Raw genomic sequence first — 25,540 nt, forward strand, 5'->3', positions numbered from 1 at the left:
AGGAAAACACTAATAAGGTATAAGTGAGTTTATTTGGTACCAAGAAGACAGAGAAAGAACACAGCACCAGGCACCAAGGGGCACACCTGCAATTCCACCACCTGCTTCAAGCCAGTGGAGAGCTCAAAGCAGCCTGAGCGACAGAGCAGGATCGCCTCCCAAATTAAAACTAAAAACAGAGTAAATGCTTGCGTGTCTGCATATGTTTGTGTGCATTGTGCACACAGACATACACACACACACACACAGTGGCTTTTACAAAAAAACACTAAGGAATGGCTTAGAGACTACCAAAAATAAAAATAAACACATACCCTGGGGAACAAAAAAAGGGACAGGGGGTCAGAAATCAAAGTGCTAGTCAGAAACTCCCTTCTGGCCCATGTGTTTTACAAATTTAATACATAAAATGAAAACAAACAACAAATAGTAATTAAAATGGAAGTCAAGCCAAACCAAATCAGGCTAACACTGGTGCATCAGTATGCAGAAGACAGGTTACCTGATAAGTATCCTCAAGACCTACAAAGAAGGCTCACCTACTCTGGCTCTGTTGTCAGAACTTCAGAGCTTCACGTGTGTTTGATGGTAAGCCGGGTAAGTAAACACACTGACCATATTAGACCCAGGGCTTCCCATGTAAAAGAGGATAGGTAAAATTCAAAAGGACTTGCAGCAGAGGCTGCATGTCTAAAACCTAAACAGGCAATTCTGGATTGTGTGCAACTGATCTGCATGTCCCTGCCCCATCACCACTACACCCAGGTGCTGCAGCATCCTAGAGACCAACACTCCAAACTCTAGACTCCTCTGCAGACCACTTGTGTGTATGTGCATGCGCAGACACACACACACACACGCACATACATTTACATGTGTATTATCATTGTTTGCAAGTGTGAGGTATGTAGAAATCACGTAACAGCTACTACTGGAACCAGGGAGCCTGAGGAGAAATCAAACCTGGGTATGAAAGACAAAGACTTCCTTCTGCTAGTGAAGCAGAGATGGAAACCTGCTGACCCCTGTAACTCACAACAGGACAGACTCCTTCAACTCTTCAAACCACCCAACACTGTCCTTGTAAAAAAAAAAAACAGGAACAAATCCACAGAAAGAATCAGCCCCACAGCAATGTATGAGGCTCTCAACTGAGCCCTAGGCTGCTGGCCCAACCTTATCCCTGCTTTCAGAGGCAGCAAGCTGCTGAGACTCTACCCAAATATATAAGATCCCCAAACACAGTTCCTGATGCAAACACCTTTACTGATCCTGCAATAGTACGCAACACCAAGGAGGAAAAGACAGGGCACCGTGAACTTTCCTGCATTACCACTGAAATACAGCTCACAAAAATAAAACTCACCATCTTAAGGGCACAATCTGATGATCTAGGAAAGCATGTGCAGCTATGTAGACATTTCCATACACTGCAACCTCCCTGCTCTAGGCATCCATTACATTACAGTTTACTTTAGATTTTATTTTGTTTGGGGGACGGGGTTCACAGTGTTAGGAAATGAACCCAGAACTGGCCCACGCCAACCAAGAAGCTACCACTGAGCTTTATCGCTAGTACCTGGTTCAGCTTTTTCTAGAATCCCACACCAACAGAACTACATAATGCAATGGCTGCTTTATCTTGCATAACACTTTTAGGCCACTCATGCAGCTGCATTTGTCAGAACCCAGTCCTGGTGCTGCTCAGTACAGGTCCACTGGCCCCCCACGTGAGTGCACAGAGGAGGACTGATGGGTTTGGGGAGTAAGCACTGGTCCCACTCATCCCCACAGGAGCTGCACATCAACTGTAGTGCATGGTGAACACCTTTATCCTCCTCATCTCTGACTGCGCAGGAGGAGCTGGGATGGCTGCTACGCATACGGACAGTCTCTTGTCCCACTGGGGTAGTTAGACGGAGTGATGAAAATGTCTCTTCACACACTGGGCTTCTTTTGTGTAAGAGCTGCTTGTCGCTGCACACTAAACTACAGAAGTCTTTGTAAAGTGTTCTAACCTCTGCACCCACCTTGCTTTCTTTTAATTTTGAAGTCACACTTACTGATCCTTCCTGTTTCTGACATTACTTTGTCCTAAGGCCCTTCCTCAGCCCAGACAGTCTTCCCATGCCCCTGAGGCCCACAGCGCCCCTGTACTGCACTGCATCCTTCTGGAAACCTCCTCCTCTGGGAATGTCACCAAGGTCCCTTCCAGGCATTAGGAGGGAGAAGGCCAGCTCACCCCAGAGGTGAGCTTAGAGTGTACTTCCTCCTACACTCTAAGAAGAAAGATCACACTCAGGTGTCCCACACAACAGGGGTGGCTCTAGCAGAAAGGACACCTACACAAGACAGTGACAGGCAGCCCCTCCCCGCTTCAACTCAGAGCTCCAGCCACAAACCCAAGGTGCTTCAGTCCACTTGGGAACAACCAGGCTCTGCCACGACAAAGGCCATCCTGGTTTCCACATGTTCAGTATCAAGTTTCAGCTACACTAAAATGGCACAGTCGCAGAAATCAACAACCAATTTTGTAAGTACCTGGAGTTCCTCAGAGGACACACAGAGGGGGCTCCACTGGAGATTATGTTCCAAGGGAGTCTCTCATCAATGGCTGCTTCAGGCCACTCTTCCTCCCAGGTTCACTGCCCTAACCAACACACAAGGTGCCTATCCCCACCTTGAGAGGGGTTCCTTTCCAACTGCAAACCTAGTCTGCTAGCAATCGATGATCAATGTAACCTGGAGCACCCAAGGGGCAGAGAGTTGAGCCAGCTTCCTCTGCTGTACTTCCTTACCTAGATAGAGCACCTGCTTGCCTGAGCACCAACACAAAGATTCTGATGTGGCACAAAAACTACTTTAAAACCCCTAGGCTCATGTACAGCTCAAGTGGCTCACGTACCCTAGATGTGCTTGTCAGTGTCCTAGAAACCATTCTCATATGGCTATGAGAGCTTGGATAGGCCCTTGCCTGTGAAACTGAGCCCCTTGGGGCCCTGTAAAACAAACCCATTGAAGTGCCACCAACAGGCCCCTCCAGCACTAGCCCTGAACCTGGCCACTTCCCACAAGACCCTGCTTCTCCCAGAGAAGCTCATCTACTCTTGTGAAACCTGCTCTAGAACACCATCTCCCAAGGTCTTTATGTGGAAGACACATCCCATTTAAGGACACCTCTCTCCTGAATTAGTTTTCAGGTTTATTGTGGTACCAATCCTGGCTCCACACCCCTCAGCTGTCAGCCAGCACCATCCAAAGACTCCTATTTTCTACTGTGGTGTCTCCATGCACAATGTCCCATACACCCGTCTTCCATATCCACCACCACTCTCAGAGTCTCTAAGCCAACTGTGGCTGCCAGCAACTACTTGAGAATGAATCTGAATGCCTACCTTGTGGGCAGTGACAGCTACCTGGGCCTTCTCTGCCCCCACCTGCAAGGCCACTAGCTCCTCCTCTGTCCTCTTGTAATGTCAGAACTGAGTATGAAACCCCAGCCAGGCCCAATTTTTAGCCACAGTCCAACATCACACCATTGAATCTGAAGGCTATGGCCATCGACCTCCACATCACCAAAAGTGGGCCCCATCTTGCTTAGTCAGCCACTCGCCTGTCTGCCCACAGCCACTTCACTGAGCATAATTTACGCACTGAGAAGACACAGATGAGCCCCTGTGTCACATGAAGACTGGGGTGCACCTTGAGTGTGGTCACAAGCACAAAGTAACTTCAAAAGGAAACCACACACTTGCTCACTTGGTTGCAGTGCACAACAGCAATCAGAGCAAATCTCTGTGAGCTGTCCGTGGTCCTTTTTGAGGACCTGATCTCTCTGCCTTGTACTCCAGTGCCAGTGACCTAGACCACCTCACAGGTCCCACAGAATCTTGTTACTGCTAACCTGAACTTCTCAGTCCCCTGTCTTGGTCCTGCCTCTTGTATACCTAGCAGGTGATTCTGCAGTTCTTCCCAGTGTACCATGAGACCTGCTAGTACAGGAGGGGGAACCCTGAAGGAACGACCCAAGAGAGGAAGTGGGAAGAATCCAGATCCATGAAGGAGCAAATAGGAGAATGAAGAGGACCCAAGCAAGGAAGAACCAAGGGAAGAACTCAGGTTGGGAGGACCTCAGCTAGATGACTTGGGCCGGGGGAGAAAGCACCAGAACAAGGGAGTAACAGACATCTGAGAATAAGAAACTTCTCTGGAGCCATGGAGATGAGTCTCAAAAAGGAAGAACTGCCATAGAGACAATGCCAGAAAGGACAGTGAGCAAGCTAGAACACACACAGACACACAGCATCCTCACATCCTCCACGGAGAGCAGGTGCAGGAGGAAGCCCAACGGCTGACCTAGTAAGAGGTCTTTTCCTGGGCTCTTTGAGGGCCCTGGCTGTGTGTCCATGAGGCCCCAGCTGGCAGGCATCCAGCTCAGCTAATCTCTGACCCTCCTTTCACACTCACTGCCCAGCCTATGGCTGTCAGCCCACTCACTCGAGAACACTCCTAAGAACTCTTGCACCTACTGGCCTGGAAGCAGACACAGACACTAGCCCCACAAAGTCACAGGATGGTGGCCCAGATCTTGGTAGCCAGAGGCTCAGCAGCGTCCCAGAAGTTCTGCTGTGCTGAGAAGCACATCTACAAGCAGACAAGTCGGACTGCCCACCAGCAACCTCCAAAACTGTGCCAGTGGCTACGCCAAACACCTGACTGCCCTGGTCCTCTAACTGTCTGGCTCAGTCTCCCTGTATACACACTTAGTGATCACCACAGCCACAAGGACAGTCCTTCAGTCCTTGGTACCCTCATGAGGAGTCCGGCTGGCTCCCCACTCCACACCAAATCACCTCAGAAATCACACATTAGAAAGGTGGGACCACCGGGCATTGGTGGCACACACCTTTAACCTCAGCACTTGGGATTTCTGTGTATTTGAGACCAGTCTGGTCTACAAAGCAAGTTCTAGGACAGCTAGAAAAACCCTGTCTTGACACACACACACACACAACCATCTTTTGGAAACCCCTGCCCCTGAACTGACTCGCCTGGTATCTGCTGGATACTCAGAACCTGCATTCCCAGATTCACAGGCAGTAAATAAACAGCCTGTTCCCAGAGGGCCACCTTCACTGCTGGACAGCAACCACTGGACACATAAAAGACAATCTGACAATACCCAAGGATACAAGGCCGCCACTAAGCTACACAGCATCACACAGCAAGGCCCTGTGAGGCGGGTAGAGTACTCAACACAGACAAAAATACAGATGACTATGGCAGAAGAAACTGTCCACATACAAGAGACATCACACAGCCATGGAGTCCCCAAAAGCCCTGGAAACAGAGAACTCTACAATATCAACCTAAAATGAAGTACCCATGCCTAGGAATGTACTGAAGAGGCAGTTAGCATGTCCAGAAGGGAAGGGAAGCTACCACAGGCCAGCATAAGAAATGTAATGCATGCTCACCTTGTGTGCTGGCTCAGTTATGGCTCTCCTACAGGATAGTATGCAGGTCCTGATTCAAACGTGGAATGATATAAACGAAAGCTAGCCAGCCAAGTTAACAGGGACTGTAAGCAACGCAGATCTACACATTTGAGATCCAACAGCATATATGTCATTCCCTGGATGGCTTTTCATGCTAATTATACCAGTCAAGTCACACCACATCCTAGAGACCCCCTGAATCACACCTGGGACATCTCAGTCACATGGGGCCCCACACCAGATGTTGAGGGTGTACAAATGCATGGGTGCTTCTGCTCAGTGGACAAGACCACACCAAGACCAGGACTGAGCCAACAGGCAGTCTCAGAGGTGTGGGCTTGCTTGAGCAATACACATCTGGGGGTGGTACCCCACAGGGACTCTGCTCAGCTGGGCCTCTTAGCTCTGAGTGACAAACAGATCCAGTGACAATGAAGAAAGCATGGGAAAAGCTCCTGTCTGTCAAGCACAAAGCTGACCTCTGGGGTCAGGCTGCTCAGAGTCTGCCTTTCACTCTAAAAGCAACAGGAGCTCTCAGAGCTTCCTCGGTGGACTGGATACCTGGCAGAGGAAGGACACCTCATGCTCAGAGCATCTAAAGAGTTGTCCCAACACTGGGGAGGGAGACACAAAGGGGAGCAATTGGATGCCTGTAACAGCACACTGTCCCATGCCTGGACCGCACCTGCCAAGATTGCTGCACCATCACCTGCTGGCCCTGAGGCAGCTACAAACACAGGCAAAACCAAGCAGGCCACCAGAAACAGGAGATTGTTAAAAGGCACAGAAGAGCTCCAGCTCCAGGTCTCCTCAAGAGAACTACAGTAAGATGACAGAGTGGGTGTGACCCTCATCCCCATCACCCTGGTAGTGTTCCGTCAACAGGCACAATGCTACTGACAGAAACGGAACCATGACAAGTGGGGCCACCCCGTCTATGCCAACACCAGGACACGCTTTTGGTCTTTCCCAGCCCACTGCCAGGGAATGAAAGCAGGACTTGCACACGCTGGGCAGACACATTTTCATTCAGGGTCTCATCCTGAACTCCATGTTGCAGCCCAGACCAGGCTTGAACTCGTCATCCTTCCACACCAGCCTTTCAAGTAGCTGGGATTAGCAGCTGGGATTAGCGACTGTGCCACCAGACCTGGTCCAAGTGCATTTCTGTCACCTGAGAATGGTGTTCATACATGTCCCAGTACTACATGTGTCCCATGCACAACTGATACACAACCCACAATACTCACATGCACAATACCAGGGTCACGTGTAGACAAGAAGAGGTGTAGCTCTTCTTTTTCAGGGTGGTCTTCCCAGCCCAGGAACCAGGTCTGGGATAAGAAAGTCAAAGAACAATGATGCCAAGATCCAGGATGGATGCTAGGATGATTCTCAGGGCCCTGATGCCGAGACAGCTCCGACTCTAACCTAGCCTCAGGGACCCACAGAGACAGCACTGACCCTAACCTAGCCTCAGAGACCCCCAGAGACAGCACTGACCCTAACCTAGCCTCGGGGACCCCAAAGAGACAGTACTGACCCTAACCTAGCCTCAGGGACTCCACAGAGACAGTACCAACCCTAACCTAGCCTCAGGGACCCCACAGAGATAGTACAGACCCTAACCTAGCCTCAGGGACCCCACAGAGACAGCACTAACCCTAACCTAGCCTCAGGGACCCCACAGAGACAGCACTGACCCTAACCTAGCCTCAAGGACCCCACAGAGACAGCACTAACCCTAACCTAGCCTCAGGGACCCCACAGAGACAGCACTAACCCTGACCTAGCCTCAGAGACCCAAAGAGACAGCACTGACCCTAACCTAGCCTCAGGGACCCCACAGAGACAGCACTGACCCTAACCTAGCCTCAGGGACCCCCCCAGAGACAGCACTGATACTAACCTAGCCTCAGGGACCCCACAGAGATAGTACAGACCCTAACCTAGCCTCAGGGACCCCACAGAGACAGCACTGACCCTAACCTAGCCTCAGGGACTCACAGAGACAGCACTAATCCTACCCTAGCCTCAGGGACCCCACAGAAACAACACCAATCCTAACCTAGCCTCAGGGCCCCACAGAGACAGCACTGATCCTAACCTAGCCTCGGGGACCCCAAAGAGACAGCACTAACCCTAACCTAGCCTCAGGGACCCCACAGAGATAGTACAGACCCTAACCTAGCCTCAGGGACTCCACAGAGACAGTACCAACCCTAACCTAGCCTCAGGGACCCCACAGAGACAGCACTGACCCTAACCTAGCCTCAGGGACCCACAGAGTGGACTATGGCCTACAAAGCATTCCCATAATGAAAGACATGGTCATCTCTCTCTTTGGCTCTAGACATAGTCCCTCCTGATTTATAAACATTGTGGCAACAGAAAGGATACAGGAGGGAAAGTTATATTACTCCCTGTCCTAGAGCCAGTTTAAAGTCTGGTAAGACCACTACAAGAGACAGAGGTCAGAGGTCAGAAGCCAAGGAATGCCTGGGACCATTCCGTGTAATGAGATCCTGGTGAAAAACTCCCTCACAGGACCAGAGCCTGAATCACCCTAAGGCTTCACACACACCCTGAGAACCAAGTTCCTCTGCAAATTCAAACTGGCACAAAACCGGCTCCACCCACTTGTCAGAAGCTGCAGAGAAAACTCTGGAGTATCCTGACAAAGTGCGTGCAAGGTTGCGGACAGAGTCTCTGGGTTGACAGCACTCCATCCCTTACAGAGCTCTGCTCTCAGCCGCAGCCCAGCGACAGTCTCTTCTTCCTCCCAGCCCCACTCCTCTGCCGGCTCAGCCCCATTCAGGACCTGCTCCTTGTCCCTCAAACCTCCCTTCCCTCTCCATTGCACAGATTCAACTCCCCAACTTCTTTGCAGTTACAAACAGCCAATTATCAAGTTTTCCCAGCTAGAATTAAGAGAAAGAGAGCTGTGTCACTTCTGGGACAAGACCTAGGACAAGGGGGAGCCTCTGTCCACTGCCTGCTGCCCTTCCAGCTGGCAGGACTATGACATCCTACAGCACAGACATTGGCCAGGGAGCACCAGCTACAGGCAAGCAGGAGCTGCAAGGTGGAAGAGAACTCAAGGAGCTCGAATCAAAGTCTTGTGGAAAAGTGACCACCAGTCCCCTCACAGAATGGCAGAAGCCAAAGTCACAGAACACTCTGAGTCTACACCAAGCAGGCACAGTGAGCACTTTCCCCAGCAGAAGCAGACATTCCAGTATGCTCACTCTTTGCACACAGCTGTGTAAAGCACAAAAGCAGATATCTAAGTAAGTCACATGCAGGTCTCCCGAGCTGCCAACACACTGCAGTGCAAGTTTCCCTGCAGCGGCCACTGGTCCCTGGCAGACCATTTTCCTATATACCCACTACCTTCACGGGGGGGGAATTCTTATGATGGGACTTTGAAGGCTCAGAGTCAGGCCACAGACTGAAAGTCTACACAACAGCACACAGCACAGAGGCTGAGGCAGCTTGGCTGGGATGAGCCACACACACAGTATAGCAGGTCCCAGCACGGTGGCTACATTTTGTCTTTTCCTCGCAGTTGGTGGTTCTTCACTCCTGCCAGCAGTCTTCCTCCCAGCCACTCCAGGGACTCCACTGGCCTCCAGGAGCAGGCCACTGCCTCCACTTCAGGGCATGCCTGGAAGGAGCCCACAGCTCTTCCGGTCATGACCATAAGGGTCATCCAATACTCTAATTCTCAAATGCTTACTGCTCCCCCAGTGCTGGGTTCCTGCTTTATGTTCACTACCCAATGTTCCTACCCAGAAATAACACATCAAACCCATACCCCAAGCCCTGCACACTCCACTCAGAGAACACACACAACCATGGCTCCCATGTCAGGCTCACTAAGGTCTCCTAACCAATCCCCAGAGTTGAGACCATGAGCAAGCCCCATTAACATCCACCCATGCCCCCCCTCTGACCAGCCCTCAGCACCTTTGTATTCCATAGCTCACAGACACAAAAGTGACCACAAACTCAGTTTTGATTCTGTCACTGCCCCACATAAAACCCTGATGGCTGCTTTCAGATGAGAAAAATCTCAATTCTAAGACCAAATCAACATAGCCTCACCTCCTACCCCCTCTCCCCACACCCCTGCCTCTGCCCCCCAGTCTTTTCATGGACAGGATATGTATGGCTGACCCTTCTCTTCACTTCGGCTTCCCAGGAAGGCCCTCCCTGCCTAGCATCCCCTCAGCCACAGGTACCCATCACAGTGAGAAATATCTCTGAAATCCAGAAGAGCAGGATCTGTAGCTGTGAGACTCCAGGTAGGCCCTCAGCACCCAGCTCAGCATACTCTCCAGCCAGCATGTATTTTTAAGTACAGTTCTGCAAAGTGAGCCTTAAGTAAAATACCCAAACTGCCCCAGCACCATACACACTAACAAGACCCATACCAGCTGAGTCAGAGACGTACCATCAAACTATACAGGCCCTATACGATGTTACCGACTCCCGAGAAGTTATACTTGGACAATGATTATAAGTGTAAACTGGCCTAGCCCCCTGCAATCTGTATCACGGCCTAGAAGATGCTCAACCCATCAGACGCCCAGGTGCATGTGAAGATCTCCAAGTAAGGGTAGGCAGGGGACCTCAGCACAGGGTCTTCACAGACTGAGGTGCACAGAAAACGGGCAAGGCAAGGCTAGCCACACACACTCAGCAGGGTCGGGGGTAGCTCTAACTTTATGAAAATCAGAAATACCTAAAGAAAAGGCAGAAACGGTCAGCCCTGACAGCCAAGTCTAGGTAAGGGGCAGTGGCAAGAGACTTCATTTTCTTCCCATTACTTTCAAAACTTCCTATAGTGAATACAAACCTGTAATCTGAAAAGGCAGGCTGGAAAATACTAATGACTCTGTGACATCATACTAGGGGGAGAAAACAGTCAGATACGGTGACACACACCATAACCACAGCACTTGGGATGCTAAGTCAAGAGACAGCCTTGGCTACATGGGGAGACCCTGCCAAAAAAAAAAAAAAAAGTCAGCCAGGATGGCTTTCCTTTAAACACCTCTCAGACAGTCGCTGCATTACTGAGTAAGCCCCACTCTGCCATTTCACAAGGTCCAGGTGAGCAGGCTCACCCTGTCCACCTTCCTTTCCACAGGCCCTACCTGTGATTACAGGACAAACATGAAGTCAGGGCTGCCCTGTGAAAGACCCAAAATCTCTCAAAAACTACTCCTGTGGGCCGGGGATAACTCAGTTGGTGAAGTGTTTGCTGCACAAGTGGGAGGATCTTAGTGAAGCTCTAGTACCCACACAGCAGCCAGCTATGCATGCACTTGTAACACTGTGTTCCAAGAGTTTGCTGGCCAACCAATCCATCCTACTTGCGGAGTTCCAGTCAGCACCTGAGAAATGCCTCCCAAGTATGACCTTGGGCCTCTACACCAAGGTATGAGAATGCATGGGCACATGCGCACACACATGTACACGCACACACGCACATGAGGAAAATAAGGGGGCTGGGGAGATTGTTCAGTCAGGAAGATGCTTATTGTGCAAACACAAAGACCTACATGAAATCCAAAGCACTCCAGCACAAACCAAGCATGGCTGTTCCAGATGCATTTCCAGAGCTGGTAGGGCAGAGAAAAGAGGACCCCTTAGCTAGCTTTACTGGTCAGTCAGTCTGGTCAAATTAGCAAGCTCTAGGTTCAGTGAGCAACCTTGTTGAGGTTGAGGGGGGGTTGAGGGGCAGGGCATATACTGTGCACACATAGGCAAACATAAACAAGTATACACACAGAGGAAAAAACATCCTGAGCCACTGCCCCAATGTATTTTAACACAGAAAGCAGAAAAGTAAACTCTCTCTTCTCCTCTCCTTCACCTCTCTGTAAAAGGCCACCAACCAAGGACCCTTCACCCTGCCAGCACCTTCTCCAAAATGCTCAGCCAGATCAAGAGATGCTCAGCCTCTGCCCTGTGGCTGCTCTGGGCAGCAGTCCTCAAAGGGGAGGCTCAACTCTTTTGGCTGCTCATCTCCTGCTCATCCACTCAGCATCAACTTAGACCTCAGACCTCAAATTAACCTTTTCAGAGCCACAGAGCAGATTCACTGCTAAAATGTCACTCGAAAGCCTGACATCAAGTCTGTCACAAGAACAAGAAGTCCCGCAGAACCAGTGACTCAAAGACCCTAGGTCATCAACATCACCCACCACCCGGAGGTTGTGTGTGCACTACTCCCTTCAAAAGGCTGGGGGCCAGCACTGAGGAGGCAGAGGGAGGCAAATTCCTATGAGTACCAGGACAGCCAGAGCTACACAGAGAAACCCTGTCTCTAAAACAAACAAACAAACAAAAATCTGGGAGCCAAAGAAAACAGTTAAGAACCTTTCTCAGGGGGCTGGAGAGATGGCTCAAGTGGTTAAGAGCATTGCCTGCTCTTCCAAAGGTCCTGAGTTCAATTCCCAGCAACCACATGGTGGCTCACAACCATCTGAAATGAGGTCTGGTGCCCTCTTCTGACCTGCAGATATACACACAGACAGAATATTGTATACATAATAAATAAATAAATATTTAAAAAAAAAAAAGAACCTTTCTCAGAGCAGCCCTACCACACACAGAGATAGAGAAAGGGGTCCCAGAGTGAGGAAAGGCACTTGCTGTGCTAAGCAAGCCCAGAATCCTGAGTTTGGTGGGAAGGACCCACTATAGTCTACTCTTCACATGTGTGCTGTAGCGCACGCACCCACACACACCACGGCACACACAGTAAGAACACAGTTAAAGCTTCAGGAAGGACAAGGTTCTTCATAGCTTCACAGACTCTCAGAGAGGCACAAGGGTCTGAGCTCCAAGCAGCTCCTCCTGCACAAGGTTCCTACCAACTTGAGCATGAAACAAGCAGCAGGGCTGAATCTGGCTCTGTGGCCCCATACAGCAGCAACAAGGCACCTGGGCAAGCAGGGTAACAAAAGAGCAAGGCAGGGAGGATGCTAGGTAGGATCCTAACTGTGGGCAACCTTATCACTTACAGATTCTTAAGCTTTAAGTCCTTGGTAAAAATATTTTAAAAAATATATATAAACCAAAACTTTCACAACCCTACCATAAAACAAAACTCCTAATACTTAGACGCAACCTTGTAGTGCCTGGTCTGTCTCACAGAGCAACCCTGCCAAGCACAATGCTCTCAAAGAGTCAAACTGCACTCACAACACAAACACCCAGGTCACCCAGACCTCCTACGGAAAGGTCCCCTCCCAGGTCAGGCCAGCTGAGGCTGCTTCTCCAAACTTCACAAGCTGCCGCAGACCTCAGGCGGTTTCTACTGAGCTTCACATCTTTCTTTGCTTCAAGATCTGCAAAAACAGCTATTATGACTTGATCAACTCAGATATAACCTGCTATTTATAAAAGCTGTTTCCAAATTTATAGCATAAATGGAGGAAAGCGCACGCATAATCACACCAAGGCAGACTTTGAGAGCATCCCCAGAGCACCCCGACTTCCATTTCACTTCAAAGGTGCGGAAAGTCCCACTACCCCACCATGCCCTCCATTCAGCCCAGATTAAGGTGGGCATGGCTCTGATCCAATGGCATCTCTGGTGCAATTGTGAAGAGGTTTAAGAGGCAGCCTCCTCCAGCATTCCCAGTGGCCTGGCCTCCTGCAGGGTCATTCACATCTACCCAGGCCAGGGTTCCTTTCCTAGCAGCCCTAGAATACAGGGCTCTGGCCCAAAAGTGGCAGCGCAAGTACCAGAAAAAAATAAGCCAAGTAGGGAGGCATACAGTAGCATCCAGGCAGCTGGGACAGAAGGAACTCAAGTTCAAGGCCAACATGCATTATAGAACAAGTCCCAGTAATCTAATAAGAGACCCTGCCTCGTGAGAACCAAAATCAAAGAGGTAAGATGGGTTATCCTCAAGCACAGAGCCTTCTAAATACAGCATGAAGTGTTAGAGACCACCATCCTGAGAGTGTTCACAGGCCCCTGTAGATGTCAATCATCCATCCCATTACCACACTGCCCAGAGATGACAGGCCAGCAGTGAACAGCACCAGGCAGGAAACAGAGCCCAGTCTTGCAAGGGGCACAGGAGTCTGAGGGATTTGTGACGCCCAGCTGCCCCACTCTATCCTTCATGGTTACCAGAATGGTCCTCCCCCTCCTCTCTTCCCCCCTACTCCTCTACAAACTAGGTTTGACCTAAATCAAGCCCCCTGCTGAGGTCCTCTGAGGTAGCATGTGGATAAGCTAGCGGTAGCCATCCCTGCATGGTCCACCTGTGATTATCACTGGGAACAAGACAGCCCTGCCCAAACTTCTCAGCCACCCTGGATAAGAATTTCCATTCCAATAAAACTAACCTCACAAAGACTTTGCTACTTCGACAGCAACACCATCCTTGAAACAGGGAAAGGACCAGGACCCCAGGAAGAAAGACCAGCTGTGCCTGTGTCTCATTCTCTTCACAAAGCAGCCAACCTCACTTTACAGTCGGACAGATTGAGCCTCCATAAGACAGTGACTGTGACCTCAAGTAAGAAAAGCTAAAATTCCAACAACATCCCTTTAGGCTGCTGCTGCCAAAGTTGGCTTCCAAAAGCCCAGCACTGTAATTCCCAGACAGCTCTCCATCCTTGGGGAGTCTGGGAATCAGCCCCCCCAGCTCAGGGAGGTACAAGCGCAGCCAGCCAGCAGCAGGCTTCCCTTCTCCGCACATCACCCAGCCACCACACACCACACGTGGGAACCAGCACTGACATGTCCTACCCACAGCGCCAGCCACAGCATCCCGGCCAATGGAAGGAATGTCCTCTCCTAGACCAAGAACCCACGCTTTAGCGACATGCGAACAAATTCTAACACACGAAGAAAAAACGCTAAAGCAGCCTGCAAGACAGCATCCTCAACCCAGATCTTCCAAAGCCACCAAAGCACACACTAACTCTGAGGTAATCTCACCTGCTCCTTCTCCAGCTGTAATCACACTGTGACTTGCCTCCACTGGCTCCTGAGGTGTGCAGCAGCGTTCAACCAGCATTCATGGGAGCTCTCTAAACCTCTCTCACTGTGATCAAGCTTAGACTCTAGCACCGGCAAACCAGCAGATCACAATCACAGTAACATCCCAGCCCCTTTACAGAACTATACTGACAAGCAAGGTCAGGACTCAGTGTGTAAGGACAAGTTCAACATGCTTATTAGAAGTTCCTGCTGACCGGTGAAGACGTGACCTCAGAGACCTCAGTTGAAACCTGTGTCCCTCCCCTTGCCCAGCGTGACCTCTATCAAGAGGGCACTGGGCGGGACTCAGCCCCTTTCACACTCCATTCAACTGCCAATGGCATGCTATTCCACTTGACACCTATGTGTAGCTTTGAAACCTGCCCTCCCCCAAGACTGTTATTGGCTAAACAGGAGTTTTATTAGAACTTACTTTCACTTATTTTTTTGAATATGTTTTACTATGAAAGATGTCTATGAAGAAAGAACTTCAGAAAAAGTTCTAAACCAGAATGTTTACATCCTCTAACTGTGGCTCCCTATACTGTTTGAAGAAAACCTGACTTTCTAGCACCGGTGGTAGTTTTAACCACCAGACATTAGCTTCGCTTTGGGTGTTTTTAAACTAAGGTAATCAATCAGCATTCCTTATCAAGAGAGCAGCAGAAGTCAGAGGGTGCAGAAGATGGCTACGAGCCTTCTCTTTTCCGGAAAGCAGGCAGCAGCTTTGAAGCAGAGCTCGGGGTGTTTCCACCCAGGTGTCAACAGGCACCGTCCACTCCCCAACACAAGCATGGGGGCTGATACAGAGTGCAGAGGAGCGCAAGTAACAGGCACGTTTACATTTTTCCCCAAGGAGTTACCTTCTGCTCAAACACATCAACCCTGAACCCGACCAGGAAACCAAGCAGTTATGATGGAGACAGCAGCAAATGCCCTTTTCAAATGATACCTTCCTTCTCCCTGGAAGAAGGGCTTCACTACATGGTACTCAAAAGCAAAGGAACCAGGGTGAGCCAAGATAGCCACGGAAGGATGCCATGGGCACCTGACCACGTGAGCTTTCCTGGTAAAAGGGCAGCATGAGGACATCCTAGCCGTGGGAAGGCATTGTGGAAGGACCCCTGGAAAGAACTCCAATACAAAGGTACCAAGTATTACGGCATTTCGCATAGTAGATTACAACTACAAACTGAATCTTAAACTATAAATGTCAGCTGTATTTTCCACTCAGAGGTCAGAATGAACATAAAGAACAAGACCTTCATTCACACCGTGCAGTAAACCCCAGATGTGTGGCAAGAGACAGTTGCAGCCCCGGTTCCTCTGTCAGAGAGCCTCCTCAGAACATGGGAGCCCCTGCAACCTCAGAAACACTTGGAGGTCCCGCATCCCTGGGGGCCTGTGATGAGCCTTCCTGATCCTCACAGACTTCCACAGCAAACTTCGATTCTCAAGACGCTGCAGCTCTTTCAAAGTGACCCACAGCACTTTTCAGAAAACAGCGAGGACACGGCGGCAGCATGTTTCCTAATTCTCTACTACTGCCACCGCGGCGGGCGGCGCTGCTACTACCGCTGCACATGTCACTATTAACACAGGAGGAGCGCTCGGGGGCTCGCTTCGCTCCAGCCCAGGGTTCAGTGGGGACACTCCAACAGAGGACTCCCAAACAAAAACAGTCTGCGAGCCTGGCAGGGAGTCCCTCATCGAACCCACGGGACCAACCTGCAAACGCTAAGACAGTTTCTGTGCCTGAGCACCCACAGCGCGATGATCACCTGCATCTGCAGACCCCTGCGCACCGAGCGTCCTGCTGACCTCCAGGAGCGGCAACAACAAAAGCACCCAGAGCCCCTTAAGGCACTGATGACCACTGACCCACTCTCTGCTCCCACCTAATCAACCTCCCTGGCAGCAAGGGGAAAGTCCATGCCTTACACCCAGACTTCATCAGCCTGCCCAGGAGGAGGTCACCCTCTCTTGACCCCGCCTGAGGGAGGAGAGAGGGGTCCCTCAGGCACACGACGGTAGCCCCTGGCACCCCAGAGGAAACGGGGCACCAGAGTTCCCCGAGGGCTCTGGGCACTCCAGCACTGGGAAGCTCTCAAGACTGGCAGGTCACCTGGGCAGAGGCTGCCCCCCGGCCTCGCAAGCCAGCCTGGCCAGGGCAGGGCCCCAGGATGCAACCCAGAACTTCCTGGAACGCCTGGGCCGCCCGGTGCACCCGCCCTCGCCTCCCGTCGCGCGCTGCCACTCACCTGGGGGCAGCTGGAAGTTCTGGATGTTGGTCGGGTTCTGAGGCGGCTGCGGCAGGCGCGGGGCCAGTACGGTGGGCGTCAGCGTGGCCCGAATAGCGCCAGTGGTGGCAGCCGGCGTCCGAGGCAGACTGGGGGTCGCCGCGGCCGCGCCCTTTGCCAGCCCCGCGGGGGTCCCGGGCGCAGGCCCCGGCAGCGCGCCCGGCATGGCGGGCCCGAGCAGCACGCCACCCGCCGCGCCCCCGGCCGCGACCCCCGCCGCCGCCGCCGCCGCCGCCGCCGGTCCGGTCCCGGGCACGGGCTTGGGGGCCTCGGCCTTGGCCCCCTGCGCGCCCGCGCCCGGCTGGCCCAGCCCCGCGGCGCCCCCGGAGGCCGCGGCGGGGGCAGGAGCGGCCCCGTTCTGCGCGGCGGCGGCGGCGGCGGGTGACACGGGGGGCGCGGGCGCGGCGGGGTGCCCGGGCGGCCGGGCTGGCGCGGCGGGCGCTGGGGGCGCGGGCGGCGGGGGCGCGGCGGGCGCGGGCGCGGCGGGAGGCGAGGGCGCGGCGGGCGCGGGCGCGGGGGCCGCCTGGATGACAGAGCCGGCGGCGGGCGGCGGCGCGGGCCCGTTGTTGACCGGGCTGACAGCAGGTGCGGCGTGCGGCGCGGTGGGCGGCGCGGCGCTCCCATTCAAAGTTTGCGCGGCGCCGGGGCCGGGCGGGCCAGGCGGGCCGGGCTTGGAGGCGCCGGGGCCGGCGGGCGGGGCGGCGGCGGCGACGGCGGCGGCGGGATCGGGCCCCGCGGCGGCGGCGGCGGCGGTGGCGGCGGCGGCCGGGCAGGGCCCCGCGCTGGCCTCGGGCGGCGGCCTCAGCTTGGCGGGCGCCGGCGCGGGCCCTGCGGGGACAAGCAAGCGGCGCGGTGAGCCGGAGCCCGGGTGCCGCGGGCCCCCACCCGCCGGCCGCGCTCTACCTGCGGGGGGCGGCTCCGGCGCCGCTGCGGGCGCGCCCTCGGCGGAGGCGGCCGGCCCTGCGCCCGCGGCTCCGGCCGGGCTGCCGCTCACAACATGGTTCCCGAGCGCGCCGGCGGCCGCGGCCCGCAGCTCGGGCGTGCGCGGCGCGAGGTGGTGGTGGTGGGCCGCGCTGGCCGCCAGCTGCGACTCGAGCGAGCCCACCAGATCGCTCACCACTTTCTCGTCCACCTCGCTGTTGAAGAAGACCTCGTCCAGCAGATCCGAGCCCGCCGCCATCTTTCCTCCTCGCCGCCGCCGCCGCCGCCGCTCGGCCGAGCGCGCCTGGGCAGGAGGAGGTTCCAGCGGGGCGCGGGGCGGGCGGGGGGCGGTGCGCGGGGCGGGCGGGGGCGCGGCGCGCAGGGCGGGGGAGGGGCGGCGCAACGCGCAGGCGCGGCGGCACGCGCCGCCCCCGCCCGCGCCCCCAGCGCCCGCTGATTGGCTGCGGCCGGCTGTTAAAAGACGCGGCCAATGGCAGCGAGCGCCAGAGGCCGGGGAGCGGGCGAGCCGCTGGGTGCCGGTCGGCTTCTCCGGCGCGGGTGGGATTGGCTACCGGGCCCGGAGAGCGGGCGGTGGCGAAGCGCCCGGTGGGTCGCGGCGGCGGGGCTCGCCCTTTGTCTGCGCTGTTCCAAAATGGCTGCGGCCAGGGCAGGCTGTGAAGGCGGCGACGAGGCGCTCCCGAGGCCGGGGCGGTCAGCGAAGAGCGGGAGTCCTGGCACGAAGGCGCTTTCTGTGCGGCTAGCGGTGTGCGGAGGGCGCCGCGGGCGCCACGGTCTGCTCCTCTGACTTACAGCCGTGGGGACGAGGACAGCGAGCACCCCGAGCAAAGCTGAACCTCCGGAAGCCGATTTGTTCTGTATTTACTTTGTTTTTTTGTGGGGGAGGGGGGTAATAAATCCTCTACACCGATGTTTGCAAGCAAACCGTGGGAGTATTTTAGTTACTGTTTCACCCCTTTCTGAGTTTTTTTTTTTTTTAAAGCAAAAGGTCGTGTTGTTGGACGTTTCCAGAGGATTTCTTCTTTCCATTTTTTGAAAAGGCCCAGAAACAAATTCTATATGGCAAAGGTCCTTGTTGGAACCTCACTGCAACCGACTCTCCCTGGATCATCCTCACTTAGTAGATTTTACCACAGTCAGCGCAGAGCCAGTACTGTGGGGGGAGGGGTTTGACATGGTAAATGTTTTTTTTTTTCTTTCCTGTACGTGCTAGTACACACCTGTAATCCCAGAACCTGGAAGATGAAGGCAGGAGGACAAGGAATTCAACCTTCGTTATATATTATTTGGAGGCCAGCCTGGGGCCTCATGAGGCCCTGTTTCAAAAAGGTGGGGTGAGGACTCTTTTCTCAAAAACAGAATATAACTGAACCCATGTGCTGATCCTGTCCTAACCTCTTAAACTAAATGGCTTATTAATAACTATAAAACAAACCTCTCCCCTCCCTACCCCACCTCACCTGTTCACTAAGCAACAGTGTACTCACTTGTAAAAAGTATGTTGAGGGAGCCTAAGAGAACTTTTATTCTGAAACATTAGCCACCCCCTCCCTAGGTTGGGAAAGAAAGTCAAGGCAAACAGTGTAGGCCTGTGTGCCCCTCGCCAAGGAGTACCTAGCTTGTTTTTGGCTTGGCACCCGAGCAGAAATTTGGACGTTGTAGATAAAACCTAAGAGCCTTCTTGTGGCACAGGAAAGCACATCCCGGGCCAAGAGCATGCTAGGCCAGGACAGTACTACCAAGCGACATGCTCCCAACCCCAAGTTGGGGATTTTTCAATGTTGACGACTGGTTTGAAGATCTTAAAGTATATCAGACCATCAGCAGGTTCTTGCTAGTCCCCTGGTGAGTTGGTTAATGAGAACCATCAGTTAGATGTACAGCGGTCTGTACTCCAAACCCTTAGATGAGAGGCGAACAGAACAATGGATGCCTATTTTAAAAAAGGGGGGGCAAATTCTGAGCTCCCAGCCCCAAGGGCCTGTGTGACGGCTATTTCCATCTCCACACCCTACACTGCACTTTCGCTGCTGCCGTGAGGGTCAGTAGGGCCATCCCCATAGAGCAAAGGCTTCTGAGGCCCAGCAGAACCCCTCCACCTCCCTTTTGGTCCCAAGCCTCTTCTGAAGGGAATCAGCCTCCTACTGTGCCTAAGCATCCGCTGATAGCACAGCCCCTGAACTGCACCTAAATTGCTGGTGTGGGGTTAAGGTGCCCACAGTACTTTAGATCCAGGCTGAAGGGTCCAGTGCTCAAGCCCCAGCTCAGGCAGCTGTTTTTCAGAGCACTGCCCCAAGACTGAAGTGGATGTGTTTCCCTGCAGAAGGGACAGAAGACACTGTCAGCTCACTCTGGAGCCTAAAGGACAGATTTTCTTCCAAGTCTCTCATTTGACACATTGCCACAGGCCATTATGACGTCCGTAGTTTACAGCTGACAGTCCCAGAGCTCCCTTTGAGATTTCGTTAGGACAAATAAAATCATAAAGCACATTTAGTTGGAGGTGTGTGGCTCAGTTGGTGGTTTCATCCCCAGCACCTCACACACTAGGTGTGGTAATATGCACTTACAATCTCAGCCCTCGAGTGGTGGAAACTGGAGTCACAGATTCAAGGTCCGACTCTGCCCTTCAGAAAGCCTTGGCTACCTGAGACGTGTTTTTAGTTTTGTTTTGTTTTTCAAGATAGGGTTTCTCTTTGTCACCCTGGCTGTTCTGGAACTCACAGAGATCTGCCAGCCTCTACCTTCTGAGGGCTGGAATTAAAGGTGCATGCACCCACCACCCAGCAAGACCTTGGTTTTGAAAAATAAAAAGAAACGACCATGCTCAAATGTGGAAGAACTAACCAGCCGAGAGTGGCAGAATAGGAAGCAACACACCACGATGCTAATGCGTAGGGCAGTGGGCATAAAAAGGCAGAGTCCCCAAGCCAATAGCTTCTTAAACCTTTTAAACTTACTAAGGCCGGGTGGTGGTGCACGCCTTTAATCCCAGCACTCGGGAGGCAGAGGCAAGCCTGGTCTACAAGAGCTAGTGCCAGGACAGGCTCCAAAGCTACAGAGAAACCCTGTCTCGAAAAAACTAAAAAAAAAAAAAAAAAAAAAAAACCTTACTAAGCAGGATGTCTCCAACAAAAGTAGACACAGTCAGTTAAAAGTGAGACTAAACAGCTAACATGCGGTTCTAGCTGTGAACAACATTGCAGTCGTCACCTGTGCTTTTACTATCTGCCTGAAATCCCTGCCATAAGATGGGCGTGTGTGTGCATGTGACTGTAGGAGCATGCGTGTAGAGGCCAGGGGTCTCCAATGTAGGTTCCAGATATCAAATTTATATCAGGCTAATGGTGAGCACTTACTTACTTAGCCACCTCACCACCCCTACAAGATTTTTTTTTTTTTTTGGTTTTTCGAGACAGGGTTTCTCTGTGGTTTTGGAGCCTGTCCTGGAACTAGCTCTTGTAGACCAGGCTGGTCTCGAACTCACAGAGATCCGCCTGCCTCTGCCTCCCAAGTGCTGGGATTAAAGGCATGCGCCACCACCGCCCGGCCCTATAAGATGTTTAAAAAAAAAAAAGTAGGCACAGCGGGAAGCTGAGGCGATGGCTCAGTTGGCACAGTTATGAGGATATGAGTTGGATCCCAGCACCCACATGCAAAGGCTGAGTGTAGCAGCATGCTCTGTGATCCCATTTATGGGAGGTGGAGACCACAGTATTCCTGGGTCTCACTGGCCCGGATAGTGTAGTGAAATACCCTGTCTCAAAAACTAAGAATGATTGAGGAAAAACACCTGCATTCCTGATGTTGACCTCTAGCCTCCACGAATGTGCACGCACGCACACACAGACAAACAGACACACGAGAGGGGGGGGAGAGAGAGGGCAGCTGGAGGCCTCAAGCTAGTTCCTTTTCTGGGCAACTTTATCAAGTCAACCAACCTGTCTTTGGTTGTGTAAACTCAAAGGGATGCATGCACCCTCAAGTAGATCTGCAGCCAAGGGCCTGGATCCGTGTAGATACAGGTGCACATATTTCTCAGTGTATGTCGGAACAGCAGCTCTGTTACCCCATGGTTCTAAAGATAGAAGGCTGAAATTTGGCATGGGTGGGGTTTATTCCTGGAGTCTAGAGAAGATGGGCCTTCCTTGCTACCTCCAGCTCTTGGGTCTGAGGCATCCTTGCCTTGTGGTGGCCTCCCCTGGCTGTGGTCTCTCTCTTTTGTTTTGAGACAGTGTCTTGTGTTGCCCATGCTAGCCTTGTACCTGGGCTCACCAATGCTATCAGCCTTTCAGATAGCTGGCACCTCTCATCTTAGAATGATGCCAGGCCTGGGATTGGACCTGCCTAAATCCAAGATGATTACCTTACATTACATCTGCAAAGTTTCTCCTCCAATGAGTTCACTTGTGTTCTGGTGGATGTGAACTGGGGGAAAGGTCAGTGTTCAACCTCTACATCAGTGTGTCCTTCTAAGGAGAGAAAGCCTCGAAAAGTGTTGGCCTGTCCATCTCAAATACCTGGACAGAAGCCTGGGGCAGCTGCAGTAGGGCACAGCAATGTGTGGCTTGAAGCATCTAAACAGTCCTCTCCCTGTCCTGCATTCTCTCATCAAGACTCCTTTGCTTGGGACCAGGCTGGGGTAGCCACCAATCTCAGGACTACTGCATGCAGTGCTCTCTGCAAGCCAGGGGAAGAACTGAAGCTAGAAGCTAAGTCTGGGTCTCATTCTTGCTAAGGGCAGGGAGCCAAGTGCTGGTCCCTGCAGCTGCCGGACACTGACGACACTCTGTTCTCACTCTGAGGTTAGCCATCCTTCTGTCCGTATGTCTTACACAGATAGACATCATAGGTCTGATGCCTGGCCCTGCCCTCTCCCTTTGAAACTGACCCAGGTCTCCACAGCCAACTGTCGGCAAACTAGAATGACTCATGGACAGCAGTCCCTTGGCTGACTCCCACAAAGGACTAACTATAGCTGTGTGACCGGGTTTACAGTTCAGCTCAGAGGAGTATCAGAGGATGTAAAGGAGCCCAGCCTGACGGCATGCCTGCAACAGCCTTCCCCAGAGTCTCCACCTCCCCTGAGTGCCACAGCATCAGCCATACTTCCCAGGGAAAAGCCAGCAGTATCTCCTCGTCCTGGAAGACAATGCTGCTCTGCTCCATCAGGTGGCTCTTAGGGCTTCTCAAATGCATTCATTCCCGACACAACTTGCCCGTCATTCAGCTCCTGTGTCCAGTTTATAAAATCCAAACTCAATTTGGAACAGGGTATAGTGGCACACACATGTAATCCCAGCACTTCAGAGGTGAGGGCAGGGATTGTTCAACACCAACTCCAACTGCATGGTAATTTTGAGAGCAGCTGGGCCGTGTAAGCCTATGTACTCCCCCAAAAAAGTCAACCAAACCTCAACTCAGGTACATGAAAACTTGGTGTCGTCACGTGTTGAATAATCACGTTAAAGGCATAGTGGCCTACATAGCAGTATTGGGAAGTGTCCAGAACTAGTGAGAGACTTAGGTCACTGGGGATACACCCCAAAAAGAGGGTGGGCCCTGACACTTGCCTCTTGTTAGCTGCCTTTCTCCTTCCTGTGACAGAAAGCCTGGCAGAATCGCCTAAGTGAGGAGAAGCTTGTCCCTGCTCACCGTTTTTGAGGATGTGGTCCAGCATGGGGGAGAAGCTGTGGCAGAAGAGCAGCCATGGCTTGCAGTAGCAGGAGCCTGAGGCTGCTTGTTCACATCTGGGAGCATCAGGAAACCCACAGGACAGGAAACAGGGCCTGACTGCCATTCGTCAAGGCCCCTCCTCTGAGCACTTCATCTAGCTGGACTTCACCATCTCCCAAACTGGGGACCACTGAGAAAGCAAAATGCAAGCTGGGCAGTGGTGGCACAGCCTTTAATCGCAACACTTGTTGGGCAGAGAAATATGGATCTCTGTTGAATTCAAGGCCAGCCTGGTCTACAGAGTTCCAAGACAGCCAGGGCTACACTGAGAAACCCTGTCTTGAGAAAAACAAAATAAATAATGTGAAATACCGTCACTCTCTGTGGACTACATAAGACTATTTCAAAAACAAAACACTTTAAAAATATTTTTGTTGGGCTGGGCGGTGGTGGTACACACCTTTAATCCCAGCACTTGGGAGGCAGAGGCAGGCGGATCTCTGTGAGTTTGAGGCTAGCGTGGGCTACAAAGCAAGTGCCAGCACAGGCTCCAAAGCTAGGCACAAAAAACCCTGTATAAAAAAAACTTGTTATGTCTGTGTGTATATGACGTGAGAGGAGTATGTGCCTGCCACAGCATGTGTGATCGCAAGAGGACGTGTGGAGTCAATCCTCTTCACCTTCATGGGTTTCTGGATTGAACGCAGTTCCCCATTGCTGACATGGAAGGCACCTTTGCCCACTGATCCATTTCTCAAAGGTTGGCTTGAGAAGAGGGTGAATTTGAAGCTAGTCTGGGTTAGAAAAATAAGAGAACACCATTTATAAGAGTAACAAAAAACCCAGCTCAGACCCTAAGCAATGGAGGAGAGGGGTCCAATCTTGACTTGCCCTGTAGTCAGACTGATGAATATCTTAAATATCACCATAGAATCTTCATCCATCAAGTGATGGAAACAGAGACAGAGACCTGCATTGGAGCACTGGACTGAGCTCCCAAAGCCCAGTTGAAGAGTGGGAGGAGTGAGAATATGAGCAAAGGGGTCAAGACCATGATGGGTTCACCCACTGAAACAGTTTACCTGAGCTAATGGGAGCTCACCAACTGCAGCTGGACTGGGAAGGAACAAGCATAGAGCCAAACTAGTCCCTCTGAACGTGGGAGACAGTTGCATGGCTGGGGCAGAGTGAGGGGCCACTGGCAGTGGCACCAGGATTTATCTCTACTGCATGTACTGGCTTTTTGGGAACCTATTCTCTTTGGATGATACCTTGCTCAGTCTAGATATAGTAGGGAGGGCCTTAGACCTTCCCTAAAGCACTGTGCCTTACCCTCTCTGAGGATTGGATGGGGGTGGGGCAGGAGGGTATGTGGAAGGAGTGGAAAGAAGGGAGGGAGTGGGAACCTGGATTGGTGTATATAATGGAGATAGTTTGGCTTTTAAAAAAAGCGAGAGAAAGAAAAAAAGAAAAGAGTAACAAAAAACAAATCCTCGGGGCAGGAGAGATGCTTCAGTGGTTAAGAGCACTGCCTGCCACTCTGGAAATCAGTGATTTCTCAGAAAATTAGGAATCAGTCTACCTCAAGACCCATCAATACGACTTTTGGGCATATACCCAAAGGAGGCACACTCACACCACACTGACACCTGCTCAGCTATGTTCATAGCAGCACTGTTTGTCATAGCCAGAACCTGGAAACAACCTAGATGCCCCTCAACTGAAGAATGGATAAAGAAAATGTGGTCCATTTACACAATGGAGTACTACTCAGCAATAAAAAACAACGACATCTTGAAATTTGCAGGCAAATGGATGGAACTAGAAAAAAAAGTCATCCTGAGTGAGGTAACCCAGATCCAGGAAGACAAATATGTACTCACTCATGAGTGGATACCAGACATAAAGCAAAGGATAACCAGCCTGCAGTCCACAACCCCAGGGAAGCTAGCTCCCTCTTCCAGAAACAGATGGAAGCAGATGCAGAGATCCACAGCTAAGCACTGGGCTGAGCTCCTGGAGTACAAAGAGAGGGAGGAGCGATAATATGAGCAAAGGGGTCAAGACCATGATGGGGAAACCACAGAGTCAGCTGACCCAAGCTAGGGGGA

At 52.2% G+C, this 25,540-nt stretch overlaps 1 protein-coding gene across 3 annotated transcripts in view; it reads right to left on the reverse strand.

The window, feature by feature from the left end:
* Positions 1 to 18,048, reverse strand: part of Taf4 (TATA-box binding protein associated factor 4) — a 63,646-nt gene extending 45,598 nt beyond the window's left edge. For 2 of the 3 annotated variants that reach the window (XM_075963286.1, XM_075963285.1), the window contains exon 1: positions 16,776 to 18,048. In XM_075963286.1, the coding sequence (XP_075819401.1) occupies positions 16,776 to 17,994 (1,219 nt within the window). In that variant the 5' untranslated portion in view covers positions 17,995 to 18,048. The remainder of the gene's footprint in view (positions 1 to 16,775) is intronic. The other variant, XM_075963287.1, reaches the window with a different exon arrangement.
* Positions 18,049 to 25,540: the final 7,492 nt, after the last annotated feature.

This window comes from Microtus pennsylvanicus, chromosome 2, assembly GCF_037038515.1.
Source record: "Microtus pennsylvanicus isolate mMicPen1 chromosome 2, mMicPen1.hap1, whole genome shotgun sequence".
In the NCBI taxonomy this organism is placed as follows: Eukaryota; Metazoa; Chordata; class Mammalia; order Rodentia; family Cricetidae; genus Microtus; species Microtus pennsylvanicus.